The sequence below is a fragment of the Sphaerodactylus townsendi genome, linkage group LG10 (genome assembly GCF_021028975.2).
Source record: "Sphaerodactylus townsendi isolate TG3544 linkage group LG10, MPM_Stown_v2.3, whole genome shotgun sequence".
NCBI lineage: Eukaryota > Metazoa > Chordata > Lepidosauria > Squamata > Sphaerodactylidae > Sphaerodactylus > Sphaerodactylus townsendi.
The window spans coordinates 27,769,012-27,795,196 of NC_059434.1; the positions used below are offsets into that span (position 1 = coordinate 27,769,012).

Sequence of the window (26,185 nt, forward strand, 5' to 3'; positions counted from 1 at the left end):
AAATTAAAGTAAAAGGAAAATTAGCTAGATGGAATGCAAAGCTTTCAGTGTTTGACGTTTCTCTTAATAAATGGTAGAGGTGGATAGAGCTGAATCATAGTAATGTACAACCATGTGCTTACCTTCAAACACCTAACTGCAATACTTGTATGAACAAGGGTGGGTTGGAGTGTTCAAACAACCCTCGAGCAAGCTGAACCAAGTGGACCCAGCAGTGTTGACAGCACTAAAGGGGGGCATGATGATGAGGACAAGAGCTACCTGGCCACCACTGAGCCTCTAGTTAAAGGGACAGCTTGCCACAGTGCATTAAGGTGGTTGCATTTATATATCTTAGATGATGTCAAGCACTTTACAACTGGAACAGTTTCTAACAGTTGTCAGGAAAAGCAGTAGATCCTGAACACCAGTGCTATGAAGCACCATTGGGGAATGCCTTGGATTCTTTGCTCTTTTTCTGGCCCTACTGGGCAACTGATTGACCATGGTGTGATATAAGATGCTGGATTAGATGGGTTGCTGGTCTGACACACCAGGGCTGTTATGTTCTTATGTTATACTTGGATACAGTCTAAAGGTATACTTGTATTGATAAAAGAACTAAACTGAAAGATGCATCTCGTTTTCAGCAGCTTTTTAATATTTCTCATTAAGAGAATTTGTTGTAGATAAATAAATCCACAGGGCATAAAATGGGTTAGAGGACACCCTTACTTATGCATGTTTGTGAAGAATGTATGCTGCTTCATAAGGAAGAATCATTTGGTCAAAGATTGTAGGCTGTGACAGGAAAGTACATCTATAGGGATGAATACAACAATTGTTAATTACAACCTATGACTCACTCCGCACATGCAGAATAATGCACTTTCAAACTGCTTTCAGTGCTCTTTGAAGCAGCGCGGAATAGCAAAATCCACTTGCAAACAGTTGTGAAAGTGTTTGAAAATGCATTATTTTGCCTGCGCGGAAGGGGCCTAAGTTGCAGAACTTTTTATTAAAGCATGAACAGGAATCTACACTCATTTGGTTGAGCTGGAAGAGAAAGAGCTTGCTCTCAGTTTCTTCCTAGAGGAAATGCAAAGGATAACAATATTTGCCTAATGCCAGCACAGTAGGACCATCTGGTCCTGTACCTGCATTAGAAATTCTGAACTGAGCTACTGTCATTTAAAGTAGATAGCAGCCTGGAATCTGGGAATTCCAGGTTCAAATTCTCACTCTCACTCTAGAAAATTGCTGGGTTTCCTTGATCAAACACTCTCATCCTGGACCCTGGCAATTATTTGGCTATGAGATCTCCAAGAAATGTGACGGGAGTCAGGTCCCTCTGAACGTCTCTTGCCTTGAAATGTTAGTCGCATAAGAACCATAGGAGGCTAATTGGAATGGAAAGGAAGCAGAAGACTGTTTTAATACCAGATACTCCGTTTCTAGAATAGAATACATCACTGATTTATCCTTTACAGAAAAAAAATCTCAGGGAATAAGGAGCGGAGTGATGTCTTGTGGTGGCAGTTCTAGCTGGCTTTCTTCAAGCAATTAAGATACAGGAGTATCTGCAGTAACGTTTGCTAAATGGAAGGTGGTTGGGACCTCCTAGGAGCTGAGGCAACAATTATGAGCATTTGTTCTTCAGGCTTTCTAATTTTTAGGTATTTTGAAAATAATGCATTTCTTTCGGGGGGGGTGTGTGTGTGTGTGTCTGTTGTGATTTAACCAGTTTAACATTCTTCAGATACTTTAGTGTAAATGTTTTGCCAGAACCGTTTCAGGGTCAAATGTTTGCCTTTCCTTTGGTGTGCACAAATCTTCCTGAACTGGTGCCCATGCTTAGACCTGCCTGGGCCTTGCTTTAAAATGCTTCAGAAAAACAGTGGGCAAAATTCTTCTGTCAGCAGTCTTAGCTCCACCAGAGATCTACCTTCTTTAACTAGGATTATGGCTGATAATCACAAGAAGCGAGCGTTCACTCTGTTGCATCTCCACTGCCCATTTCTTTGTTTGTTTGTTTTACCAATTAGTCCTTAACTTCAATGAAAGGTTGTTATTGTTATATGGGTATAGACTGTGCAGAAATTGTATTTTCTGTTCTCAGAGACACAAAGGTATGTTAATTCAGGGAATTCCAAGACATCAACAGCAGGCTTTAAAAAAGTTTTTAAAAATGTATTTTGCATTCATTACCTTGTAGCCCACATCTCTTTTCCTTCCACGTTCCAAATTACCTACGTTTGGAAGTTTTCTGCTGAAAATACCTCTTGGGAATCTGGAGAACTTTCCAGCTGTCTGTGCCGTAGTTGGGAAGTTTCAATTTCAGGCAGGATTTTTCTGGACGCACCATCGTCATTCACACCTAGTCTTTGTCTTCTGATTGTGCAGCAGTGGGTAAAATGAAATCTTTTTGGGTACAAATTCCCTATTGCTTTTACTTTACTTTATTTTGGGCTTCTATTCTGCCCTGCTCAGGGTGGCTCACATACAAACAAAATGTAATATAATAAAATCGAGCCCAGTAACAAATTAAAACCCAACTCTTAACTTGGGCCCTTTCTGCACAGGCCATTTACAGCAGCCCAGGGACAGCAAAAACACCGTCCCTGGGCAGCTGTTCGCACAGGCAGCACAGCAGCGCCGTCCTGTGCGGCCCCGAGCGGTGTGAAGGCGCCGCTTTCCACCTCCCTTCCCAAGGGAGGTTTTTGGAAAGCGCCGCCTTCCCATCAGTGCGGTGCGAACCGCACCGCGCCGAAGGCGCTGCTTTCCCGTCCCCCCCCCCACTCATCTCGTCCTCCAGCGTCGGTCTAAAGGGTTGCTGAGACCCGTCCACGCTGCCCTCTGACCCCTGGAGGTCGGAGGGCAGCATGGGCGGGTCCCTCCAGCCCTCCATGCAGAGCCGCCTCTTCTGTGCTGACCTCTGCGGGGGCCGCTCGCACGCTCCCGTGCGAACAGCCTCCTCCCCTCCTCCGGCATAATTTCTGCCGGTGGAGAGGCACCCTTTCCACTGTGCGGAAAGGGCTGTAGTATTTAAAAAGCTTTAGCACCAGTAGAATTTCCTAGTAAGTTTCCAAGCTGTGTATGTGAGGGGGGATCATTTTGTTGAAAAAACAACCAAGCTAATAACTAAGCCCCCTCCCCCGCCCACCCAGAACCTGCCCTATTCAATAAAAAGAGAAGAGGAAGGGGAAAAGTCTGCTACTACTGATATAGCACGTTTTGAATTTATACCTCATCACTGGGATGGATTGAAAAGTCCAACAGGCCTCACAGGAGGTGTCACGACCTGATCACAAGTTTAGAACCATGTCTGCTTGTGCAAAATAACTTCTTTCCTTTGTGGGTGACCTTGACTCTCTTCCCTCTTGGTTGGGGATGCATGGGAAGGGGGTGCTTGGTAGAGGTATCATATGGCCATGGTTGTCCAGTCCCAGGGATGGTCACACTCTTTCTTGAGTAGGGTACAATTGGCAGTAGCGACATAGCAATGGGTGGCTTTAGCAATAGGATGACCACTGATGTCAGGGTGAGTAGCCTGTAACCTGATGTGATTGGGCATGTCTCTTTTAGAGAGGGTAATTCCTGGGATGGACCTTGCCTTGCAAGAGGGGGTAATTACAGGTCTTTTCCTTTGGAGTTTGGGGAGGTGGGTCTCCACAAGAAATATGCAGGAGTCCAGTGGTGTAGCACCAAGGGGCAGGGTGGAGCGCAATGCACTGGGCATGCGCTGGTGCAGGGACATGGCGGGGGCGTTCCGGGGGTATTCCACAGTGGGCAGGGGCATGGCAGGGTGGAGCACTCAGGCATGCCCCAGGTGCAGTTCCCCCTCGCTCCGCCCCTGTAGGAGTCAAGTGAAGTTTAAAATTTTTAGTTGGGAAAAATAATAAACTTACAAGCACACAAATGGTAAAATCAAGCACAAAGATTATTTCAAGAATCCTAGGATATAGATAGAGTTGAGGAGATACGTTGGGAATAGAGCAGGACATTGCAGGAGGGGCAATAATTATCTTTTCCTGAGGAAGAAAGCTCCAGAGGCAGAGTCCAACAACCTTCTGGATTCCAAAAGATGGGGTGAGAGCAGTGCTGGGTACTGCAACTAGACCAGAGTGAAGTCCAGACAACGATGAACAAAGACTGCAGGGTGAGCTGGCTATAGGAAAATTTAGCCCTCTAGCAACGTTAAGAGAGCTTAATCTTCAAACAAAGAAAGTTCTTGTCAAGACAGGACTGTGGACGTTTGGCTTAAAAACCCAAGCCAGGGAACGTACAGTGGTTGATTGGATTTAGGATGGAACTGATTAAATTACAGTTTCAGGGTTATACCAATTCAAAGTGTAATGTATTGTATTGATTGTGAGGTACTGTATTGTTTTAAGAGTCTGCAGCTGTTGCACTGGAATTGGTAATCAGTAGGTGTGTTATATTGAGCACAGCTGCAGAGTGATTTTAGGCTATGTGTGAGTAGTAGCTTTGAAATAAAGCACCATGTTTTGTTCCTCCGACTCCTGACTCTTTGAGACATAACATATTGGCTTTAATTGAGGGATAAAACTTCTATGACGAAGTCTAGCAAGGTTTTGTGAAGCAAGGACTGTGAGTAAATTATGGCTTTTCAATGGCAGCTGGAACAGTTTAATTTGGAGTTTCCTTTGAAGTGGCAGGGAAAGTTATGAGGTCCGATTGGAATCTCTTATCATCTTCTGGCAAATGGCATAACAGACCCAGAAAAGGAAAAGAGCCGTGGTTTTGAGCCTCCTGTGGTGAAGGGGTGTTTGACCTCGGCCTTCAGCATTGATAGCGCTAAGAGATTCTTAATTTCAGCAAACACCGCTTTGTAGAGATAATTGACTGCATTAAGGAACCATTTCCATTCCCCCAACCGGCCATTGAAATAGCTAGACGGAGTGTTTTTTATAAACGGATCAGGAGGGGACCTGAAAGCGCATTGCAGATTAATATGTTGCAGTCTTTAATGGGCGGTTATAATAAATAAATGTAATTTCTCCAATTTGAAGAAATGTTAAGGATCTGCCTGGTCTGTGGCCTGAGAGAGGCAATTCATTGCAAAGTTGCTGCTGGCAAAGACAGAGACTTGACTTTTCAAACGCGGCATACCAAGAAGCCTTTGAATTTTGAACTTGCTGCAGCCTCTACTCGGGAGGTGCGATAAGCCAGGAGCTCCACAGAGATTGCAAACAGCTGGCAGTGGGACTGTAGACCCGGGTAATGGTGAAATTCAGAGACTGCAGCATGGTGCAATGAAGATGGGAAGACCACCAAGCAACAGAGGTGGGGAGGATGTTAACAGAGAAAATGTAAAGAGTTGTGGTGGGCCCCCATGAGAGAGAAAGAGAAAAGGTGTAAATTCTAAAGAGGCACAATGTTTCTGTTGTAAATCGCTGGCAGCATATTGGGAGAGTGTGCAGATGAAAAGGCACTGTGACCAAGAAGACATGTTCCCTGCTCATCTGGCTACACACTCTGTGGATGCACCTTTGCTGTCCCTACATGTAGCTGGCTTGACTGGCCAACCCCTACATGAGCAGTGTGGATGGTGTTTACGCAGCTGATGTAATTAACCATGTGCAACCCGGTGATCCAGCGTGTAGTTGTTGGTGACTGTGAAGATCCAGGATGTCCCTTTGTGTGATGGAAGTGGATTCTGGGTCAGCATTCTCCATCAAGCTTCATGGGACAACTTTATAAAACATTTTGCCCACAGGATGATTTGACATCTCAATCTTGTGACTTACCACTCTCACGGATTAATCAAGGACATAGAGTACCTGTGGTTGGCATGTGTAATGTCCATGTGGAAATATCATATGTTTGATGGATGTTTGAAATTGTTAATAGTGGAAGGAAGGCGGACGAAGCCTATTGGGGTTGGACTGGTTTGGGAGGTTGGGAATTGTAAATTACTCGGAATTCATGAGGTTAGCAAGTTGACATGGAGGTGCTAGTGGGAGAATCTCTAAGAGTGTGGTTTTGCTGAGGGACTGGGGCAGTATAAGGGTCCACCTCATATCATTGCATCTTGATCCTTTAGGTACCCCCAACACGCTTCCAAAATCAACGGGCTGCATTCCACGGTTTGCTTTGGCGCTTCTAAAGTGGGATGCAGAACTAGATTGGTTATTGGAACAGGAATATTGGAGCCAGTGGTAAAATGCAAAATGGGAAACTCCACCATTGTGACTCCCCTGAAGGCTGGCTAATGGGGATGTGCGCATTTGTGCTGATTATAAGTGCACAATTAACAAGGCAGCATTGCAGAAACATCCGCATCGCAGTGCCAGTTGTCAGTCAGTTGTTAGCAACATTGGCAGGGGGAAAGGTGCTGCCTTTTGCAAAATTAGATCTTACGCAGGCATACCAACAGCTGGAAGTGGATGATGCCACTGCAGAAGCCCAGACTCTTATAGTGACTCGCCAGGTGGGGCATCTCAGAGTGTAAAGCGGGCTGCAATTTGGAGTGAGCGAGTCTCTGGATATTCCTAGAGTTTGATGGAAGAAATATTAAGAAACTTGGCCGAGTCATACCCATATCTTTGATGATGTCTTGATAGTGGGTGCAACTGAGGAGGAACTGATGACATCGTGGTAACGGAAAGTACTGCAGTGCTTCTCAGGATGTAGGGTTGCTGCCGTTAAGCCTAAAATGCGCGGTGGTTTGGGAGGTAGCTAAGCAGAGTTTCGCGTATCGACTCCACGGGTCACGAAGAATCCAGACGAAGACGCCGAGATAACATCTGGTGGAGACGCCAGCAGCCGGAGACCGAGGTCCCACCCTCGCAGCCGTTATTCTGCGTATATATCCCGGATGTCGGCGCCCGGTGATTCACCGCGCCATGACCCGTTCCTGTCACGCGCGAAGATGGTTTGCCCCATCATCCCCGCCCGCATCGTTCGTCCTGATCGGTTTGCACCATCCCAACCCGGTAGCACCGAAAGTCCGGTTCCACCGCCCGCCCGCCACATCCCTTCCAGCCATCTGTTCCGCCCGGCTCTTAACCAGCACCAACCCGTCTCCGGCCACCACGCCGCCACGAACCCGCGATCCCCAATGAGTCACCACCGATCCAGCCGCCCCTGATACCATCAGTCCGACAACCTCTTCCAACGAGAATCATCCGAACATCACCATGATACGACCATAACGTTCGAGCCACTCCAGTTCGACGAACCGCCATCGAGCCGCATCCAGAAGTGATGATGAACTCCGCCCGGTCGTCCTGCGACCGGCACCCGAGGCTTGCCCGCCGCCCGTCCGAACATGTCCTGCCTATCGCGTCCGTTCCGATGCCTATCCGGCGGAAATACCCACCGCAGCGGAGCGCGATGCCCAGCCGCTGCGATGATCTGGCGTTCCCGCTGCATTGCCTGCGTCTTTCCTGATCCCCCGAACGTCCGGTTCGCATACGCCCTGTTGATGACCGGCCGGCGGATCCTTTAGAGAGATGTGTTCCATCTCCGGATGGGGTTGGAGTTTCGCCCCTGGCTTATCATTCCATGGGTTGGCCTGTCATGGCTTAATCGAGTCCACAGGACCTGTAGAAGAGGGACTGAAACACACCCCCTTTCCCCAGGTTATACCGGTCCCGCCAGGCTCAGTTCTAGAGCCGATGGCGGAGATCGATCGGTTTTGCTTGAGTTGGGGTTTAGAGTTTAGAATTAAATATAAGAAGGTTTGTTTTGCAGCCTGTGAAGGTTGCTTTTTAATGGTAATCCTCCTGGGGTCACTTGCAATTCTCTTCTTTAGTTGTTTGACAGGGAGGGTGCAGGAGGTAGGCTAATTCTGGTGGAATTGGCTTCAGAGCCATCAGGGTGCTGCCAAGGCGAGGGTCCGAGCCTCGAGGGGAGGGAACAGGCTGGTCCTGGGGATTGTGGGTATGCATGCTTAATCAGCAACACAAAGGGGGCTTTGAAGCCTTTTGGGGGGATGGGTGCATCCGGGGAATGAAGTTTATCAGGCGATTAGAGGCAGATTCCTCGCGACACAAAGGAAAAGAGGGGGGGGTTCTTTGTAAGGAGTTGCACTTTACCGTGACCTTTGGTGGCTAATGCAGGAAGGCTGGAGTGGCGCCAAATTTGTGATCGCATCTATTCCCCGGGAGATGCCACCAAAACCATTCTCGGGCTAAGATCTTTAGAAGTGATGATAGTGCTATAATGTTATCATCACTGGAGGCTTCCAAACTGGTTTGTGGGTGAATTCTGGTGAGCGGCAGCCTTTTAACTGGGGCCTGTTCCGGCAGTGCTGCGTACCAGGATTCGGCCCAGATTTTAATCCAGGGAGGGCCAGTCATTGACTGGCCCCTCCCGCCTCTACTGGTCGAAAAAAAACAGAAAGAGAAGAGGAGGAGAGGGAAACAGTTTTCACGGAAATTAGAAAGTAATTTTGAAGTAACGACAATCAATGATCAGACGGCTTTACTCCATCCCACCAGAGTCGCTTTTAACCTGGACTCATGAGGTCCCTTCCAGAGATTGACATGGATGTCTAAAACGATAAGGATCTACCAGAGCTGCCGCTGAGCCCTCTGGCTGTTGACCGTGAGCTGGCGGATGTCTGCCTCGCCAGTTTGTCTCCCCACCCCCCCCAGATGCGCGGGCGAAGCCTCAGTCGCCAGACTGGTTTCCACCCCGCTGCTCTGATGACGGCAACATCGTGTGTCCACCAGGCCCTTGAACTTACATCCTTCTATGGCGAGCTCCAGGTATGGGCGGGAGCTCCCCGGAGTAGGCTTCCATCGCTAGCGACGGTGGTGTAGAAGGCGCCCATGTTGGCTGCTGGGGCTTTTGTGGCCTTATTGGGTCGCAGCGGCAGCGATGGGGCAAGAGAATCAACTGATGCAGCTGGCTCCCGCAGGCAACTCCTGTGGGATGTTTGTCCAGACTTGGAGATGGATGTCCTTGCGCGCGGAGTCGACACTGGGGACGATAACAGCCCCTGTTCAGCGGTAGAGGTTTTTATGGCAGCACCAGCCCAATAGTCCCGTAGATGTGGGCCTGCTATACTGGGTTGGGGCCGCATAGCGACCTCGCGGGGAACTTTGAAGGAGATGGCTGGTGCATGCGAAATGCAGATGCCACGAGGGGGTGGTTTTGGCAGGGCCTTGGTGTTTGGGTCTGCTCTAGCATTCTCCTCCTGGCCCTGGCTGGGGAGACTTCCGGCGGAGCTTCCGGACGGGCGTCGCTTCTCCAGTGGAAGCCTTTCTGGCAACGCGGGCACCGGTTTTAGGTGGCCTCTGGGGAGGACCTCCATCGGGTTGTAGGCCCCCCACCGGCTGCCTACACTCCCTTCGAAGTGCGTCCGCCCGTCGCGAGTTAAAGCAGTCATCTCGAGGCTGCCTCCCGCCGTGGAGAGTGCTGCGCGAGGCGCTAGCTTGCGGGCGGAGGATCCGGCGTCCCGCGTTTTAAGCATGTCGGCCAGTTCAGGATTTTGCCCAGGCCCTTGATTGCCCCGGCACTGTGAGGGCGCTCTCTTTGCAGGTACATGAGGAGCCTGCTTTGGGCCCTTCGCCATTCACCTGCCCTGATGCTTCCTGGAGCCCGTTCACAAACCTCGCATAGCCTTGGCTTTGCCGGATGGAGGAGAAACTCTGGGTTGGCTACGGCATTGGGGACTTTGACAATGCCTTTATAGGCTTAATTCCAGATGCACCGTATGGGTGGCCTCAGGCAGGATAATCTGATCGCTGGGGTTGGCGAAAAGCATCGAAACCGAAGCTGAGCGGTAGGCCACGAGGCGGCCTGATGCATTGTTAGCGAACTCGCTTCCCAGATCGCCAAATGAAAGGCCCGTGGAGCATGCGAAGGTGGTTTTCCAGTCGCCCCGAACCATTAGGTGATTCCTCGATTGCTCCAGCATGCTCTCAATGAGGGGCTAGTGATTCACGCCTCGCGACGGCGGAGTTCAGCGGTGATGTTATAGCTTAAAGGGCGATTTCATAACCCGGCCGAATGACGCCACCTCAGTATCTGTGAAATGGACGGGCACAAATGCAAGAATTTCGCATCGCTCTTCCGGCCAGGGTTTCTTTTCCTCTGCAGATCGTGGGCTAATACCGCTCATGAAAGAGTTTAGAAACCCGCCATTACGGGCGCTGGATCGATAGTAGCTGGAAAATGAAGGCGATGGGGAGGGGCTGCTGAGCCGCTGAGAGTTTGAAATGGGTGAAGGAGCAAGGAAGGCAGAAGGAGGACAGGCGTCCAATTTAGTGGATAGAGAAAATCTCGGGTTGAAATTACAGAAAGATCGAAGGAGTGGGCGCTCTACAGCAAGGGAGAGCCATAGGTCTGTGCAGGCTGAGATACAAACATTGTCTCCACGCTGGGTAGCAGCCATTATCAGCGCGGCGAGGCTCTGTGCCAAGAGTGCTCGATGTTTTCCCCAGTCCTTAAGATTCACCGTCCCCCCCCTGGGTACCATGGACACTGAGCTTCAATCTCCTCAACCAATTTGGCGCAGCTCCCTCTTTACCGGGGACCCTGCCGCCGTGATTTCGCTAACGCTTTCTGTTCGCCAACGGCTTGTCATAAGCCCTGCTTTTGCAAGCTCCCCATACTCACCGGTGTTCGGCCGGACGAGAGTGTCCGACGCTGTCTCTGGATGCGCCATCCAGAGACAGGTATGAGCACCAAACGGAAACCTGGATGCCTGCATCCAGCCGGACTTCGTATCGCCCCTTCCCCAGGCGACGTGAGCAGGGTGGAGGTTCGAGGATTCCCGGTTTCGCACCAGCTTGTAGTCGCACTCCACGCGGCTGCAGCGTAAGAACGCAGACGGAGACGCTGAGATAACATCTGGTGGAGATCGCCAGGCAGCTGGAGACCGGGAGGTCCGTGGTTCCTAGCGAAGTCTGCCGTGACGCCGGTGTTCCTGGCACCTTTTATTGTTATTCTATCAGCGTAGTAGGAGGGAGGACCGGGGAGTTCCGGGAGAGCGTGGGAGGGCGGAGGTCGGGAGAGATCACTCATGTGATGCATGATCTCACCTGGCTACGCGGCGGAGAGGAGCCGCAGGCTGCCTGGAGCTCTAATCCTCACCTGGGGGCAAGACCATTGTCCCTATGCCCCGTGATTGAAAGTTTCAGACAGTTCATGACCCCGTGGACTCATAGGGGATGAGGAGTGGGGTGCGTGTGGCGCACTAGAAGGTCGTAGGGTCCGCTTAAGGCCCCAACGTTTCTACTCACGGTGTGCTGCTGGGTCAGCAGTGCATTACTACACTTCCTCCTTTACATTTTGTGGAAAAAAGGGGCCGAAATGCTAAGGGGCTACTTAAAGGACGCCGTCTCCAAATAAGCCTGGTCAAGCTGACCGAGCTGCTTGTGTAATAATAGAACTTGGTTGCGGGTAAGGGAAATTCGGAGGGGCTTGCCAATAATGCTACAGGCACATTAGACAGCCACATTGAACGTAAAACAAGATCCGAATAACGGTGTACCACAATTAAACCAATGCAGAGCAGTACAATAGCACTCAACCATCCTCCCGCAGCCAAGCTCCAGAGGGCTGACCACCAATGGGGTAAAGGGCAAACATCATACTCAGATTAGATACAACTTCTTGCAGCCTTCACGTATCTTCATATGAACCAATTCGGAGAATTACTGTGAAAGATTAAAACAACACATATTATGTACATTCTCACAACCTTGGTGATGTAATAATAAGTAATCAATAGCGGCACATTGTTCAGGGTCGCTTGACGGTTCCTGCTGCTCGGAGGCCAGGGCATCCAGAGCGTGGAGGTAGAGTTGATGACTTCGCATAAGTACAGGCCAGCCGGGCCAATAGTCTTAGCATTGAAGAAGCGAACCGGACTCCCACTAGGAAGTTGCGGAGACGAACTCCGGCTTCCGAGAGGGCGCACCGGCCGCCTCGGTTATGAGGGTCGAAGGCAGAGTGATGGGCGCGTAAGCAAACTGCTCCCAGATGTTGGTCTGCGAAAGCTCGCTTAGGGTGGCCGACCGCCATCGGCAGGAGGCAGCAGAGCAGGCAAGGATGTACGCCGAGTTACGTGATGATCGCAAAGAGCGTACAGAGGTTCCCGGGTGTCTCGGGTGGTCTTAAGCAGCAGCTCTAGGGCTCATTGGTGGTCGCCTTTGACGCCTCCCCAGGTCATTCGGTCTCTTTAAGCGCCATGACGGCGCCCTGTTGAGACCGTCATTGGGCTGGATCCTTAGAGAGATGTGTTCCATCTCCGATGGGGTTGGTTTCTCCCACGCATTCCATGGGTTGCCTGTCATGGCTTAATCGAGTCCACAGGACCTGTAGGAAGAGGGATTGAACACACCCCTTTCCCAGGTTATGGATTGGTCCCGCCAGGCTCAGTTCTAGAGCGGGATGGCGGAGATCGATCGGGTTTTGTTTGAGTTGGGTTTTAGAGTTTAGGAATTAAATATAAGAAGGCTTGTTTTGCAGCCTGTGAAGGTTGCTTTTTAATGCAATCCTCCTAAATTTACCCCTCTTCTTTAGTTGGTTTGACAGGAGGGCAGGAGGTAGGCCACCCTGGTGGGAATTCGGCTTCAGAGCGCCATCAGGGAGGCGCTAAGGCGTAGGGTCCGAGCCTCGAGGGGAGGGAACAGGCGGTCCTGGGGATTGTGGCATGCATGCTTAATCAGCAAATACAAAGGCTTTGGGCTGCCTGGGGATGGGGTGCATCCGGGAAATGAAGGACTAGGCGACAGAGGCAGATTCCTCGCATACACAAAGGGAAAAAAGAGGGGGGGGTTCTTTGTAAGGAGTTGCACTTACCTGCGACTCCTTGGTGGCTAATGCAGGAAGGCTGAGTGGCGCTAAATTTGTGATCGAATTATCTCCGGGAGATGCCACCAAAACCACTGCCAGCATCTTGTGAAGTGATGATAGTGCTATAATGCTATCATCACTGAGGCTCTAAACTGGTTTTGTAGGGTGAATTTGCGCGGCAGCCTCCTTTAACTGGGAATTCGTCCTGGCAGTGCTGCGTACCCAGGATCGGCCCAGATTTTAATCCAGGGAGGGCCAGTCAGTTAACTGGCCTCCCGCCTCTACTGGTCGTAAAAAAACAGAAAGAGAAGAGGAGGAGGAGGGAAACAGTTTCTTTACCGGAAATGAAAGTAATTTTGAAGGCACGATTGGGATCAATGATCTGTGACGGCTTTAACGATCCCAGACCAGAGTCAAGCTGAACCTGACTCCATGAGGTCCCTTCCCAGATTGACATGATGTCTAAACGATGGGCGACCAGAGCTGCCGCCGTTCTTGGCCAAGTTGGACCGTGAGCTGGCTACGGATGCCCGGCCTCGCTGGGTTTGTTCTCCCCCCCACCCCCCCAGGATAAAAGCGGGCAAGCCCCAGTCGGCCACTGGTCAAGCCACTCGCCGCTCTTGACGGTATCAGCCGTGTCCACCAGGCCCTTGAACTTACATCCTTCTATGGCGCAGCTCCAGGTATGGGCTGGAGCTCCCTGGAGCAGGCGCCTTCCATCACAGGGACGGGTGGGTGTAGGCTGCCATGTTGGCTGCTGGGGCTTGTAGCCTTTATTAAGTCGGCAGCGGCAGCGACAGGGGCAAGAGACCAACTGAGCGCAGCTGGCCCCGCAGGCAACTCCTGTGGGATGCTTGTCCAGACTTGGAGATGGATGGGTCCTTGCGCGGGAGTCGACACTCCGGGGACGGCGAATGTCCCTGTTCAGCTGCAGAGGCCTTGGCAGCAATTCAGCCCAATAGTCCCGGCAGGGATGGGCCTGGCCACTGGGTTGGGGCATGCTGACCCCGTGGGGGGAAACTTCTAAAGGAGATGGGCTGGGTGACATGCAGCCAGATGCCACGAGAGGGGTGGCTTTGGCAGGGCCTTGGTGTTTGGGTCTGCTCTAGTATTCTCCTCCCCTTGGCCCTGGCTGGGGAGAGACGCCTGGGCGGGAGTTCTCCGACGGGCAGTCAAGCCCAGTGCAGCCTCTGGCAACGTGGCACCGGCTCAGGTGGCCTCTCCCCTGGGGAGGACCCTCCCCCATCGCTGTGGTGGCCCCCCACCGGCTGCCTACACTGGAAGTGTCCGGGTCTGCCGCAGCAAAGCAGCCGGGTCCTGGAGTGGCTGCCTCCCCGCCGTGAGAGTGCTGCGCGAGGAGGCTAGCTTGGTGGGCGGAGGATCCATGTCCCGGCAAGCCTTAAGCATGTCGGCCAGTTCAGGATTTTGCCCAGGCCCGTGATTTCCACCGGCGACCCGAGCGCTCTTTATGGTATTTACGAGGAGCTCTGCTTGGGCCTCTTCGTCATCTACCTGCCCTTGAGCTCCTGGAGCCTGTTCAAACCCGCATAGGCCTCTTTGGGTTTTTGGCCGGATGGAGGAGAAATCCCAGTTGGCTGGCCGCATTGGGACTTCCGGACAAATGCCTTATAGGCTTAATTCAGAGTGGCGAACCGTGGCGGGTGGCCCCAGGCAGGACAATCTGATCGCTAGTTGGCTGCAGCATCGAAACCGTAGTCGAGCCGCATGTCGAGGCTGGCCCCGCTGATTTACTTTGTTACGGAACTCTTCGCTTCCCAGATCATCACAAAATTGTGCTGGGCCCAGGAGCATACGTAAAGGTGGTTTCCGCGTCATTCCGAACCATTATTAGTGATTCTCATGATTGTCTCTCCAGCATGCCCTCTCAATGAGGGCCAGTGGACTCTACGCCCTTATCAGCTTTCTATGAAAGCTCCAGTGAGGATGTTATAGTTTAAAGGGCGGTAATTAACCCGCTTCTCAATGACTCTACCCTCCCCCCCCCCAGTATCTGTGAAATGGACGGGGTACAATGCAAGAATTTGCATCGCTCTCCGGCCAGGGTTTCTTCCCTCTGCAGATCGTATTAATACGCTCTTAAGTAGAGTTTTGAAACCCGCCTAATACGCGGATTGACGGAGGTGCAGGGTTTCGGAAAATGAAGCGGAGCAGAGGGCGGCTGAGCCGAGAGTTTGAAATGGGTGAAGGAGCAAGGAAGGTGAAGGAGACAGGCCCAATTTAGTGGATAGAGGTTCCTGGGTTGAAATTGAAGGTGAAAGATCAAAGGAGGGCGGCTCTACAGCAAGGGAGAGCCTATGGTCTGGTATTGGATGATGGCGAAAACATTGTCTCCATCGCCAGTAGCAGCCGACATCAAGGCATGAGGCTCTAAAGCGAAGAGTGCTACCATGTTTTCCCAGTCCTTATGATTCAATGTCCCCCCCCCTCTGGGTACCATGGACACTCGAGCTTCAATCTCCCAAATCCAATTTGGCGTAGCTCCCTTCTCTTTACGTGGGACCTCGCGATTCTCGCTTAACGCTTCAGTCTGGCCAACGCATTGGTCATGTCTCTGCTTTTGGCAAGCTCCCATACTCACCGTGTTCCACCGGACGAGAGGTCTCAGATGTTTGGTCTCTGGATGCTACCATCCAGAGGACAGGCGATAATCAAACGTGGTCCCTGACGCGCTCGCATCCAGCTGGACTTCGTATCGCGTCCCTTCCCCAGGCGACACGGGAGCAGGTGGAGGTTCGAGGATTCCCGGTTTCGCAATCAGCCTGTGGTCAATCTAATGGTCAGCCGTAAGAACGACGACGCTTGAGATAACATCTGCGGATCGCCAGCAGCCGGAGACCGGAGGTCCGTTCCTAGCGAAGTCTGCCGCGATGCCGCCCCAAGTAATCTTCATTGTTATCTCCCATCGGGGCGCAGGGATGACCGGGGAGTTCCGGAGAGCGGAGGCGGAGGTCGGGAGATCACCGCATGCATGATCTCACCTGGCTGGCCAGCGGCGTGGAGAGGAGCCGCGAAGCTGCCTGAGCCTTAATCCCCACCTAAAGGTGACCATTGTCCTCAACGCCCGCGATTGGAGCCAGACAGTTCATGACCCGCGGACTCATATGGGATGAGGAGTGGGGCGCGTGCGGTGCGACTCCAGAAGGCCGTGAGGTCCGCTTAAGGCTGGCCCCAACGCTCTACTCAATGGGTGTGCTGGGCTGGGTCAGCAGTGCATTACTACATTTGGGATACATGGTAGATGCAAGGGGAATCCACCCGACATCAGCAAAGCGTGAGGGTCATCCAGGATGCCCCCCAGCACCACAGCCGAAGCGGCAGAGTTACATGGTGCATTTTGGGATTACAATTAAATTTACCTATCCATTCTTGTAGCATAAGGCCATAATGAGTGAGTTTTGTAATCGCAACTGGGCTTATTGTGGGATAAACGGGCAGTGTGGCAGTGGACAAGTCAGCATGAGAAGGTGCATTCCGAGATACTGTCAAACTGCATTGCTGTCATCACCGTGAAAGCGTATTGGTTCATTTTGATGAGAGGTGAAGCCGCTAATTTTGACGCGGCGAAGTGCCTCCCCCCCCCCTGTATGGGAGTTGGAGCAGTGCTTGAGCCATCAATTGGAGTGGATATGCGGAAGCTCCAATTGCGCATGATATTCCTAGGACGTTGTTCATACAACGGAGCCGCAACATTACGCCGCGAAATTGATAAGGGAGGCATTAGCAATAGTGGCTGGGGTTAAGAAGTTTCCAATGATTACGCAGAAGGGCGTACCATTTACGCGATTGTTACAGACCATAAGCCGCCTGTTGGGATTATTTTCCCCAGAGCCTGTGACACCAAGCAGATATTGTCCCCTAGAATGCTGGGCGCGTGGGCAATGTTCCTGAAATGCATATGATTACAGTGTCTTGCAGCACCAGTCGGGAAAGAAAATTGGTCATGTAGATGCGCTTGAGAGTCGCTTACACAGTACAAAAGTGAGGAGGAAGATCATTCCTTTACCACCTTTGGAGGTTTTGTGATGTTGGAATCGGCATCAGAGCCTCCAGTGCAAGCTGGCAGAAATAGCAGAAAGGTCAGCTAAGGACTCCAGTGCTTGCCCGAAGTTTTGAATTGGGCATGGAAGGGTTGGCCATTGGGTAAGTTAGGAGGAAAAATTCAGGACCATTTGGAATCGAGGCAGCATGAGAGATATCTGTCCACAAGGGTGCTTACTGTGGGGAAATAGAGTAGTGATCCCAGCAGCTTTAAGGATTAGGGTGCTGGAGGCCTTACATGTAGGGGCACCCCGGAATAGTGGAGAATGGAAGGCATTGGCCCGTGAAGTTATGTGTGGGTGGCCAAAGATGGATAGTAGCCAGAAGAATGGGTGGCCAGGGTGCAGGGAGTGTCAGATAACGCTGACCTGCCCCCCTAAACCCTCAGGCCCCTACCTATCAATGGGAGTCCGCCAAAAAAGACCAAAGTGGTCAAGGCGTACATATTGATTCTTTGCAGGGCCTTTCCAAGGCCAGGGTGGCGTTTCTCATCGAGGGACCTTATATTCCAAATGGCTATGAAGTAGTGCCAGTAATGTCAATGACATCACAAACAGTTATTAGGGCACTGGCGTAAGTTATTTTGCAACCCATGGCCTCCCTGGATAATGCGGTGGTATCGGATAATGGGACAGCGCTTTGTATCCAAGGAGCTTTAGGAGTATTCCTGGCTACAATGGTGTTATTCGCCAGGGCTTACCCTCGCCCCTTTCATCCCCGCTACCAATGGCAGGCAGAAAGGATGGTGCTGCATAAAACGGCTGATGGCATTGCTTGGCCAATAGTAGAGAGGGGATTAAGAATTTCGGCACCGCCGGTTGGCTTAATTTTTGTTAACACAGCACATAACACACCATGCACAGCCACCGAGGAGTCCCATGGAGCTGCTAATGAATCGGAAACTTACAACGCTAAGCTGGACCTAATGCATCCCTATTCAGCTTGATGATCGGCCCACGGAAAGAAGATCAGGTGCTTGAAAGCACCTCGGACATTTGATAGGGATGGGGATACGGTGTATGTCCTAAAATTATGGAGCAGGTCCATGTTGGGTCCCAGCAGTTGTGAGGCAGCCGATTGTGGCCCTTTATCTTATAGGGTGGAAACTGAAGAGGGGCGGTGATCCGCAGACATGTTGACCCAAGTAAGGAAGAGAGTGCTAGGTCCAACAGTGAGATCAGGAACCCCAGGTCCTCGAATCTAGGGCGCTATAAGCAGGCAGATGGAGCTGCAGGATGAGGGAAGCAGTATAATAGTCCAATCTGTCCCAGGAGGAACCTGGGGGGGCGTTAGGGGCAATTGCAGATGGAGGATGCAGGATAAGGAAACAGCAAAGGGTCCAATTGTTTTGCAGAACCAGGAACAAAACACAGACTCCAGGAGCTAGAGCTGAGCTGAGACGATCTCGAAGCGTAAAGAGAATCCCACCCCAGATTATTACAGGAGTTAGGGGAAGGGGTGTAATGTATTGTATTGATTGTGAGGTACTGTATTGTTTTAAGAGTCTGCAGCTGTTGCACTGGAATTGGTAATCAGTAGGTGTGTTATATTGAGCACAGCTGCAGAGTGATTTTAGGCTATGTGTGAGTAGTAGCTTTGAAATAAAGCACCATGTTTTGTTCCTCCGACTCCTGACTCTTTGAGACATAACACAAAGGGAGGTGGTATTTCGCAGAAGTAAGGCAGGAAAGGAGTGATAGAATTAATGAGGCAAAGAATAGCTGTCAGAGATTTCTGATCGCATTGACCTTGGCTGGCTTTGTGCACAATAAGACAAGAATACTATGTCCAGAGGGCTGTGGCCATTTCTCAGGGTTTGGCCATTGTTTTTCAACAAGCTGCAGGAAGAAGATACCTGACTGGGGCCGAGGAGCAGAGTCTTTTCCTTATAGGCAACACAGTACAGGACTGGAGTTGGCATCCATGTTGAACCTGTATTGCCTGAGCACCCCTATGGGAGACTGGAAGAGCAAAATCAAAGCAAATCAAAGACCTTTATTAGGCATAAAAGGCTGGAAGAGCACAGCTTGAAAACAGGCCCCCTTGTCCTACCACAGGCTGGTCTGGCAACAAGCCTGCAGTCAGTTATCTGCTGGGCTGTAGGGGAGTGGAGATAGGATACCTGCTGATGACAGAGAGGGAGACCTAATTTACAAAATGAAACAATAATTGCAGGGTACAGACCTTCTACTATTTTTTCTTTTCCCCAGCATGGGAAGTGTAAATTAATATGTTGGAATGCTCAGTTTCGCAATAAAAGATATGTTTAAGCAAAATTTGCATTTTATTGAAAGTCTACGCAATATCTATCAAGCTAAACTTTTTCAAAATATGCAGTAAATATGCCATTAATAATTACCTTGAAAAACTATTTCATCTTCTGGTGAAGAAAAGACAAAGAAAGTGTCTAGTCCTTGTGATTCCTATGGAAGCATTGAGAAAACTAAAATAAAAGTTGAAACCTACCCCTAAATATGACCATTCATTTCAGCAGTTTTTAAGTTTTTTTGTTACCTTTGTATGTGGTTTTATGAGGGGGCAGAAGTGGCACAATAAAGTTAGAAGTCAAGTAAATATGACAGACTTACCACTTCCAGCTGTGTTTAGCTGTTCTTTATCTTTATTCTTTCTAGCGTCAAGCAACATGAAAGATACAGTCAGCTGATCTTGGCAAATTCCACTGCAGCAGACACCGGTGACTATAGCTGTTGGCTACTCCTATGCAAAGGTTACAACTGCAAGAAGGATGAGTCTAAAACAGGCTCAACATACATCTTTTTTTCAGGTAACAGAGTAGATCACTGGCCCCAAAGAAAGCCAGTTTTATGTTTCTTTGATTATGCGCACATTTCAGTATCCCTGTGAAACAATAGTGAATGCTTTGAGAATCACATTATAATCAGAAGTAGCAATAACATGTCTTACACAATCTCATGTGGAGCACCATTTCCACTGAGTGAACAATTTGGAAAAATCCTACATGCTCGCTTTTTCCAGAAAAATTATTCTTACTTTGAGTAATTTTGTTTTGGCTATTAAGTCACAGTTGACTTTCAGTGATCTGCTGGGGTTTTCAAGGGAAGAAATATTCAGAGGTGGTTAGCCATTGCCTGTGTTACAACCCTGGTATTCCTTGGAGGTCTCCCATCCAAATACTTTTTAGGGCCAACCATGTTTAGCTTCTGAGATCTGACGAAATCAGGCTAGATAGTTAAAACTGAAATGAAGCGATTTACAGGGTTGCACTTAGCTGTAACTGTTGTTCATCGAGTGGTCACCTGTACAGTCACACATGGGTATTGCATGTGTGCAGGTCAGGATTTTTTGAAGCTCAAAAAGCCTATGGGTGCCCCTCCCTCATGCTGCTTCTCACCTTGTACAGCATGATACAGAGGGGCCAGAGCACCCTTCCTTACTTGATCTCTACCTCCCCCAGGTGTAGCAAGGGGGAAATGCGCCTGGTGCACTGGTGCGTCCTCTGCCCCACCCCAGAAGGCCCCCACCACACCCCTGGAATGCCCCCACCACCCCCCGGAACACCCTCACCACACCCCACAGGTGCCTGGTGTGTCGCGCACACACACACCCGCCTCCTTGGAGGTACACCTCTGCTGCCTCCTCCAGAGTGAGATAAGTACCAGGTTATGTTAAGAGCTCACAGCAGGGTAGGAGGGAGGGTTGTGTGACTGCACAGGTGACCACTCGATAAACAAGTTGCAGGTAAATGCAACCCTGTTTTCATCATCGTGGTACCTATGCAGTCCCACATGGAACATTAGCGAGCTAATTTACCAGTCTTGAGAAGGCAGTTGAACAGAGATTGCAGGACTACTCTTGCCACTGTCACATCTCTCATGGTTTTGACATCGAGTAGTGTCTTACAAAGGTGCAGGAGAAGGACCATGTTGCAGCCTTGCAGATGGGATGAACAGCAAGATCACAGCAGGATTTATTGACGACTAACGGAGCAGAGTGATACATCATGCTCTTCACTGAAGCATAAGAGGTATTGCTCACGGTCATCTGAGTGGGGAATTCTTGACTCACAAGACCTGCATTTTTAAAAGTATTTTTGAGCTGTGTTGTAAATTGCAGACTTGGGCAGATGAGGTAGATTCACCGGCAGTAATTGCTGGTGAGGAAGAAATGGAGCTTCTGAAAACTAACTTCTCTCAGCAGTGGCAAAGAGAGAACCGAGGGAAGAACTCTGGAAAAGATGGGAAACAAAAGGGGAGGGGGTGGGACTCTTCTGATGTTATGAGCTTCACAAAATCCTCCCCACAGCAGGCCTGCACTGCATAGTACCCATGTGGGACTTCAAAGGTATCACAATGCTGAATTTGGGCCCGCTTAAGCAATCAGACATCCTAATGTATCACTTCAACCTCTCAGGTATGGCTCTTTTAATGTCCAACAGAAGAGAATGAGAGTTGAAAATAAGGAGAGTTTTTGTTTAATTATGTGTTATTGTCTCTGTTTTGTATCCAGTGTTTCCCAGTCAATTGAATTAGGTTACTTCTAGTGTGCTGTGGTTGACATTCAGAACTAATTGCATGTGTGCATGCAATGGTGAAAACAGTTTGCCATTCCATACCTGTGTAAAAAAAATGTCTGAATAAAGAATGGCTGGATGGTAAAGACAGTTCTTTGCGATTATAGTAATGCTTCTGTTAACCTAGCTTGTTTTCAGAGCACCTTCAAATAAGATTGCTAAAAAATTAATGTTTGAATTTGATCAGAGCCAGAATAGTGTAAACGGTTAAAACCTGCTTTGTGAGCTGAAATGGGAAAGATCGTCTTATTTGTAATCAGACTCAGGAATATGTTGAAGCAGTTCGTTGACACTGCTGGAAAATCGAAGCGCGCAGTTCAGACTCTTGGTATTGTAGACCACAGCACATCCTGACACCCCACACTTCCTTTGAAGTGCAGGACCATTGATACCTGGGGGGAATTTTAATATGGTGCCTGGGGAGAGCAGTTTTAATATGATTCCTGGTAAGAAGAAAAAAAAAACAACCTAAGACCCTGGTGGTCACATGTTTGTTCTTAACGTGGTCTTTAGATAAGGGCCATCACCTTATCTTAGTTCAGTGATGACTATTTCAAAGCTGCCACTAAAAAGTGACTCACTCAGAGATTTATTGCCTTTCTTATTAGGCCAAATGTTTAACTCGCCAAGCCCAGTGCAGCCTACCAGCAGCCTGCTATGCCTATTTTGATGTCTTTCTGGCAGGGGGTAGTCAAGCATCAGGCAAGTCACTGTAGGTGGCAGCTGGTTTGCATTTGGCTTTTGAGTGCTTGGCATAGCCTGCAGTAAGCCCAATTTTTCTTCTCGGAGAAATCAATACAGTCTCTCTCTCTCTCTCTTTCTCTGTGTGTGTGTGTGTGTGTGTGTATGTGTGCGCGCTAATGAAGGGCATGCAAACTGAAGATGTAATTTTAGCTATAATGTTGTAAAGTATGACCAACTAAACACTTTCCATTAACTTTTTCCTTTTTTTCCCTTTGAGAACTTTTTTGTAAAGTTTTTTGATATTGATTTATTGTTAGTGAATATCAGATGCTACAACTCTGGTAAAAAAATGTTTTCTCCTGTTGTTGAATGGTCCCTTTTGCAAGGAGGACAGACTGTTAAAACTGTGATAAAATACATCATGCTAGTACACAACACATTACTTTTTAAAACATTACTTTTTAAACAGATAAAGGGGAGCTCTTTGTTCCTTCTCCCAGCTATTTTGAAGTGGTGTACCTTAACCCAGATAGATCTGCGGTGGTTCCTTGCCGGGTGACCACCCCATCAGCAAAAGTAACTCTTCATCAGGAGTTTCCAGCAGAAGAAGTCAGAGTGGATGGAATTAACATTATATATGATATAAAGAGGGGCTTTGTCTATCAGCACCCAAAATCTGAACACAAAGGGGTCGTTTATTGTAGAGCCGAATCAAGGGGAGCACCTCAGATTTCCATTAAATACCAACTGCTTTATGTGGAAGGTAAGATTAATTGAGTTGGCGGATTATCATTTATGAACAGGCCTTGAATACTTTTCCTGAACACAGGTCAACCTAGGCATTTAATAATGGTTTTTGGTTTGTGTGACCCTTTTATGACACAGAAAACAAGTTGCACAGGTAGAATAACGTGCACCACAGTGTAAACATTCTTGACTTGCTACATCAGCAGAATGATCTGTTTTTATAATCTAACAGACATGTGTTTTTGCAGCTCAGTCATATGCAAATTCTGCCTACAATGAAGGTCTGGCCAGTTTATTTTCCCCAGGCTAAATGATTCCCCTCACCATTTTTTTAATCAGTGGAAGATTACCTCAGTTCTAAGTTGGGCTGTGGAAGCACATAGCAGTTATGAGGAAACAATGTGATTTACATAATTTTCACACATCACTTTCAGCTTCATTTCATTTGGTTATATTGGCAAAGATATTTGCTTTTGTTAGAGTACACATAGTCTTGGAACTGCTTAAGAAAAGTATTACTTCATTTTTTGCTGCCTTTCTAAATTACCATTATTACAGTTACAATTAAAAATTACCAATATCTGCAGGCCCATGAAGAAAAAACCCTGTGAATGGACAGTTCTGAAAATGTTTCTTGTAACATTGGAGTCACAACACAATTAAAGATGATTGTTTGTACACCCCAAACGAATACCATCCAAGTTAAACTTTTTAAAAGGTGGACAAGGGGCATTTCCCCACTTACCTTTGCTGCCCGTTGCTGCGCGCTACTCTCAGCGCGCGGCATCTCTGGCGCGCACTGGGGCATCCCCACAACCCCACACTCTGCTCGGGGTCATCAAAAGGCGCAATTTCGAGGAGCGCCAGGGATGTCGCGCGCTGAGGGGGCGCGAGAGCGGCAGCACCGGGGTGGCTGCGTTGTCATCGCCCCTGTAGTGGGGAGTGCCGGGGGACCCCGCGCTACTTGAGGAGAGTAGCGCGGGGCTCAAGGTAAGTGGGGAAAGGGCTAAGGTTCACCTTTTAGGTTCAGATTTTAGGTTCAGATTTAAAGAGAATATTCTCCTGTCTGTTTCAAGTGGCCTTGATGTACTTTATGGAAAATGTCCTAGGTGTTGAGATAATATAATAAAGATTAGCATTTTTTGGCTATAGAAAAGCCAATCTACATCTACAAATAATTTTATTATGGTTGCCCACAGATAGAAATTAGATCTAAAGTGCAGGAATATTAAAAGAAAGTTAAGGATGAAGTACAATAAATAAAAATTATAGCTAGAATTAAAGATTGCTAGCATTTTTATTGGGACTTGTTCCTATATGTTTAATGATAATTGGATTTGCAGAAATCAGTTGGTGCTAAACGTGTGCTAATTTCTGCTGATCACCCCTTTATTAGAAAAGCAATATATTAGTCTGGTCTCCCCCACCCCAACAGCTTCACTACAATTTCAGCTGAGGAACCACATTTTCTTTTGTGTCACCTACCTTTTAACCAGTCCCCAGTGGTCCACCTTCAACTACAATTAAGGCATCATCTAACAGTGCAAGCGGCGGAGATGATATCAGTGTTCTGTGCACAGTTTTGGGAGAGCCAGATGTAGATGTGGAATTTAACTGGATATATCCAGGGCAAGAGGTAAGCTGCTATCTTTTCTTATTATGTGCCTTAAATAAGAGAAGTGTTAGCACGGAAATTTACAACAGTATATCAACTAACATAGGCTGTTTCTGCACAGCCAAATGAGAGAGCCTGCATCGGCATTAGTCATGCCGATGCAGGCTCTGGGGCCGTTCGCACAAATGGCCCCATGGGATGCACAGCTGTTGAAGCAAGCTCTGCACAGCCACGTATTCCCCTCCCCTCCCCTCCCTGGCCCCAAACGCCTCCTTACCTTCCGCTGGCAACCATTGCTCTCCTGTTGCTCTGAGGAGGCATGGGGACACGCCCCATGGCCAGAGCGATGGCTGAAGCACCAGAGGCCATCCCTCCTTCAGAGCGATGGCTGCCAGCAAGAGGCGTTTGGGGCCGGGGAGGGGAAAACGCTAGCTTCCACCCACTGCCGTTCGCATGGCAGTGGATGGAAGCCGGCATTTGCAGGAAAACTCGCTCCCTGAGTGAGTTTTGAAAACACAGTTTTGGCGGGAACAGACCGCCACTGCATCGATTTGGCAGCGGCGCCTGTGCAAACGGTCCCCGCCAAAACGGTGTTTTACTGGGCTGAAGCTGCTGCTTTCAGCCCATGCGGAAACCGCCGTTGTTAGCTGCAAACAGAATTGCTCAAGCCTTGAAAAAGTTCAGCCAGTGTAGTGTTTATAATAGTGCACACTATCCTATTCCATTCAACACTTCCTCACACAACTTAGTATTACACTATATCTTATACGAGATCAATATTCTGATTTTCTAATGTTTACTTTAATGTTTAATGGATGGTGAGGAATGGATGATTCAATTTGGGTCAGAGCTACAGCTCTGATATGAAAAATCCCTGCCCACCCCCTCAACCTTCCCACCCCCCACCAGCCTCCTCTCATTATAAGGGCAACATTGGGAAGGCACACCAATTCATGCGGTGTAAGCCTTTGCAGGGAAGAGGGGGAAAGATGGCTATGATTCCTGGCTTCAATTGGTTCCCTGCCAGAAAAGCTTGCCAGAAGGATGCTGAACAAATTACATATCAATTCCAGGGTACTAACCAACAGTACTAGAGTTGCCACTTCTGAGAAGGAGGATCCCAGCCTCCATTGTTTTCCCTTGCAGGTTGAGGAGGCAACACTGAATATGGGATCAGTGCTGTATCGTAGTTTAATAACAGTTTTGTTACATGTGAGAAAATTACTGATTGTCAAGTACATCAATCCTGTTATGGGCTTGGGCTAACTGGTGGGCAACCCTATTATGGGCTGAGGCTAACTGGTGGGCATATGTCACACCAGTTTGGAAAGATCTGCCCTGGCAGTCAGTTTGTTTTTCAGTTCAAGATGGTGGCTATTATTTTCCAAGTTTGTGGTCCTCTTATCTTAGGATCACTCTGTAGACCAAGAACTGTTGGCTGTACTTTGTTGCCATAGAACTGAGGAAACAACTGACCTGAGAGTTTTAAAAGTCTTAGTTTTTAAAGATGTTCCCAAGTTAATCGTTAACTGCTTAAGATCCAGTCTGATCGCATCACTACTGCAGCACTAGCAGCTAGACCTTTTTATCTGTGCATAAGGGCAAAGCTGTGATCTGGAGACCAGCCATGGTAAAATCAAAAATTGGAAAAGGCACAGCACATCTCATTCATCTACCTGTGACAAGAAGATGGTGTGAAAACAAAGCTGTAAATATAACATGTTATGTATTTGCCTCTATCCCAGAGGCGAAGCTCCAAGGGGACTGGGGGG

At 48.9% G+C, this 26,185-nt stretch overlaps 1 protein-coding gene across 1 annotated transcript in view; it reads left to right on the forward strand.

Annotated features, from left to right (window-relative positions):
- The window catches only part of PDGFRL (platelet derived growth factor receptor like), a 39,032-nt gene that overhangs the window by 10,368 nt on the left and 2,479 nt on the right, over nucleotides 1–26,185 (forward strand). The window contains exons 3-5 of the mRNA XM_048509123.1: nucleotides 19,449–19,600; nucleotides 22,521–22,814; nucleotides 24,295–24,434. Coding sequence (XP_048365080.1) covers nucleotides 19,449–19,600; nucleotides 22,521–22,814; nucleotides 24,295–24,434 — 586 coding nt within the window. The remainder of the gene's footprint in view (nucleotides 1–19,448; nucleotides 19,601–22,520; nucleotides 22,815–24,294; nucleotides 24,435–26,185) is intronic.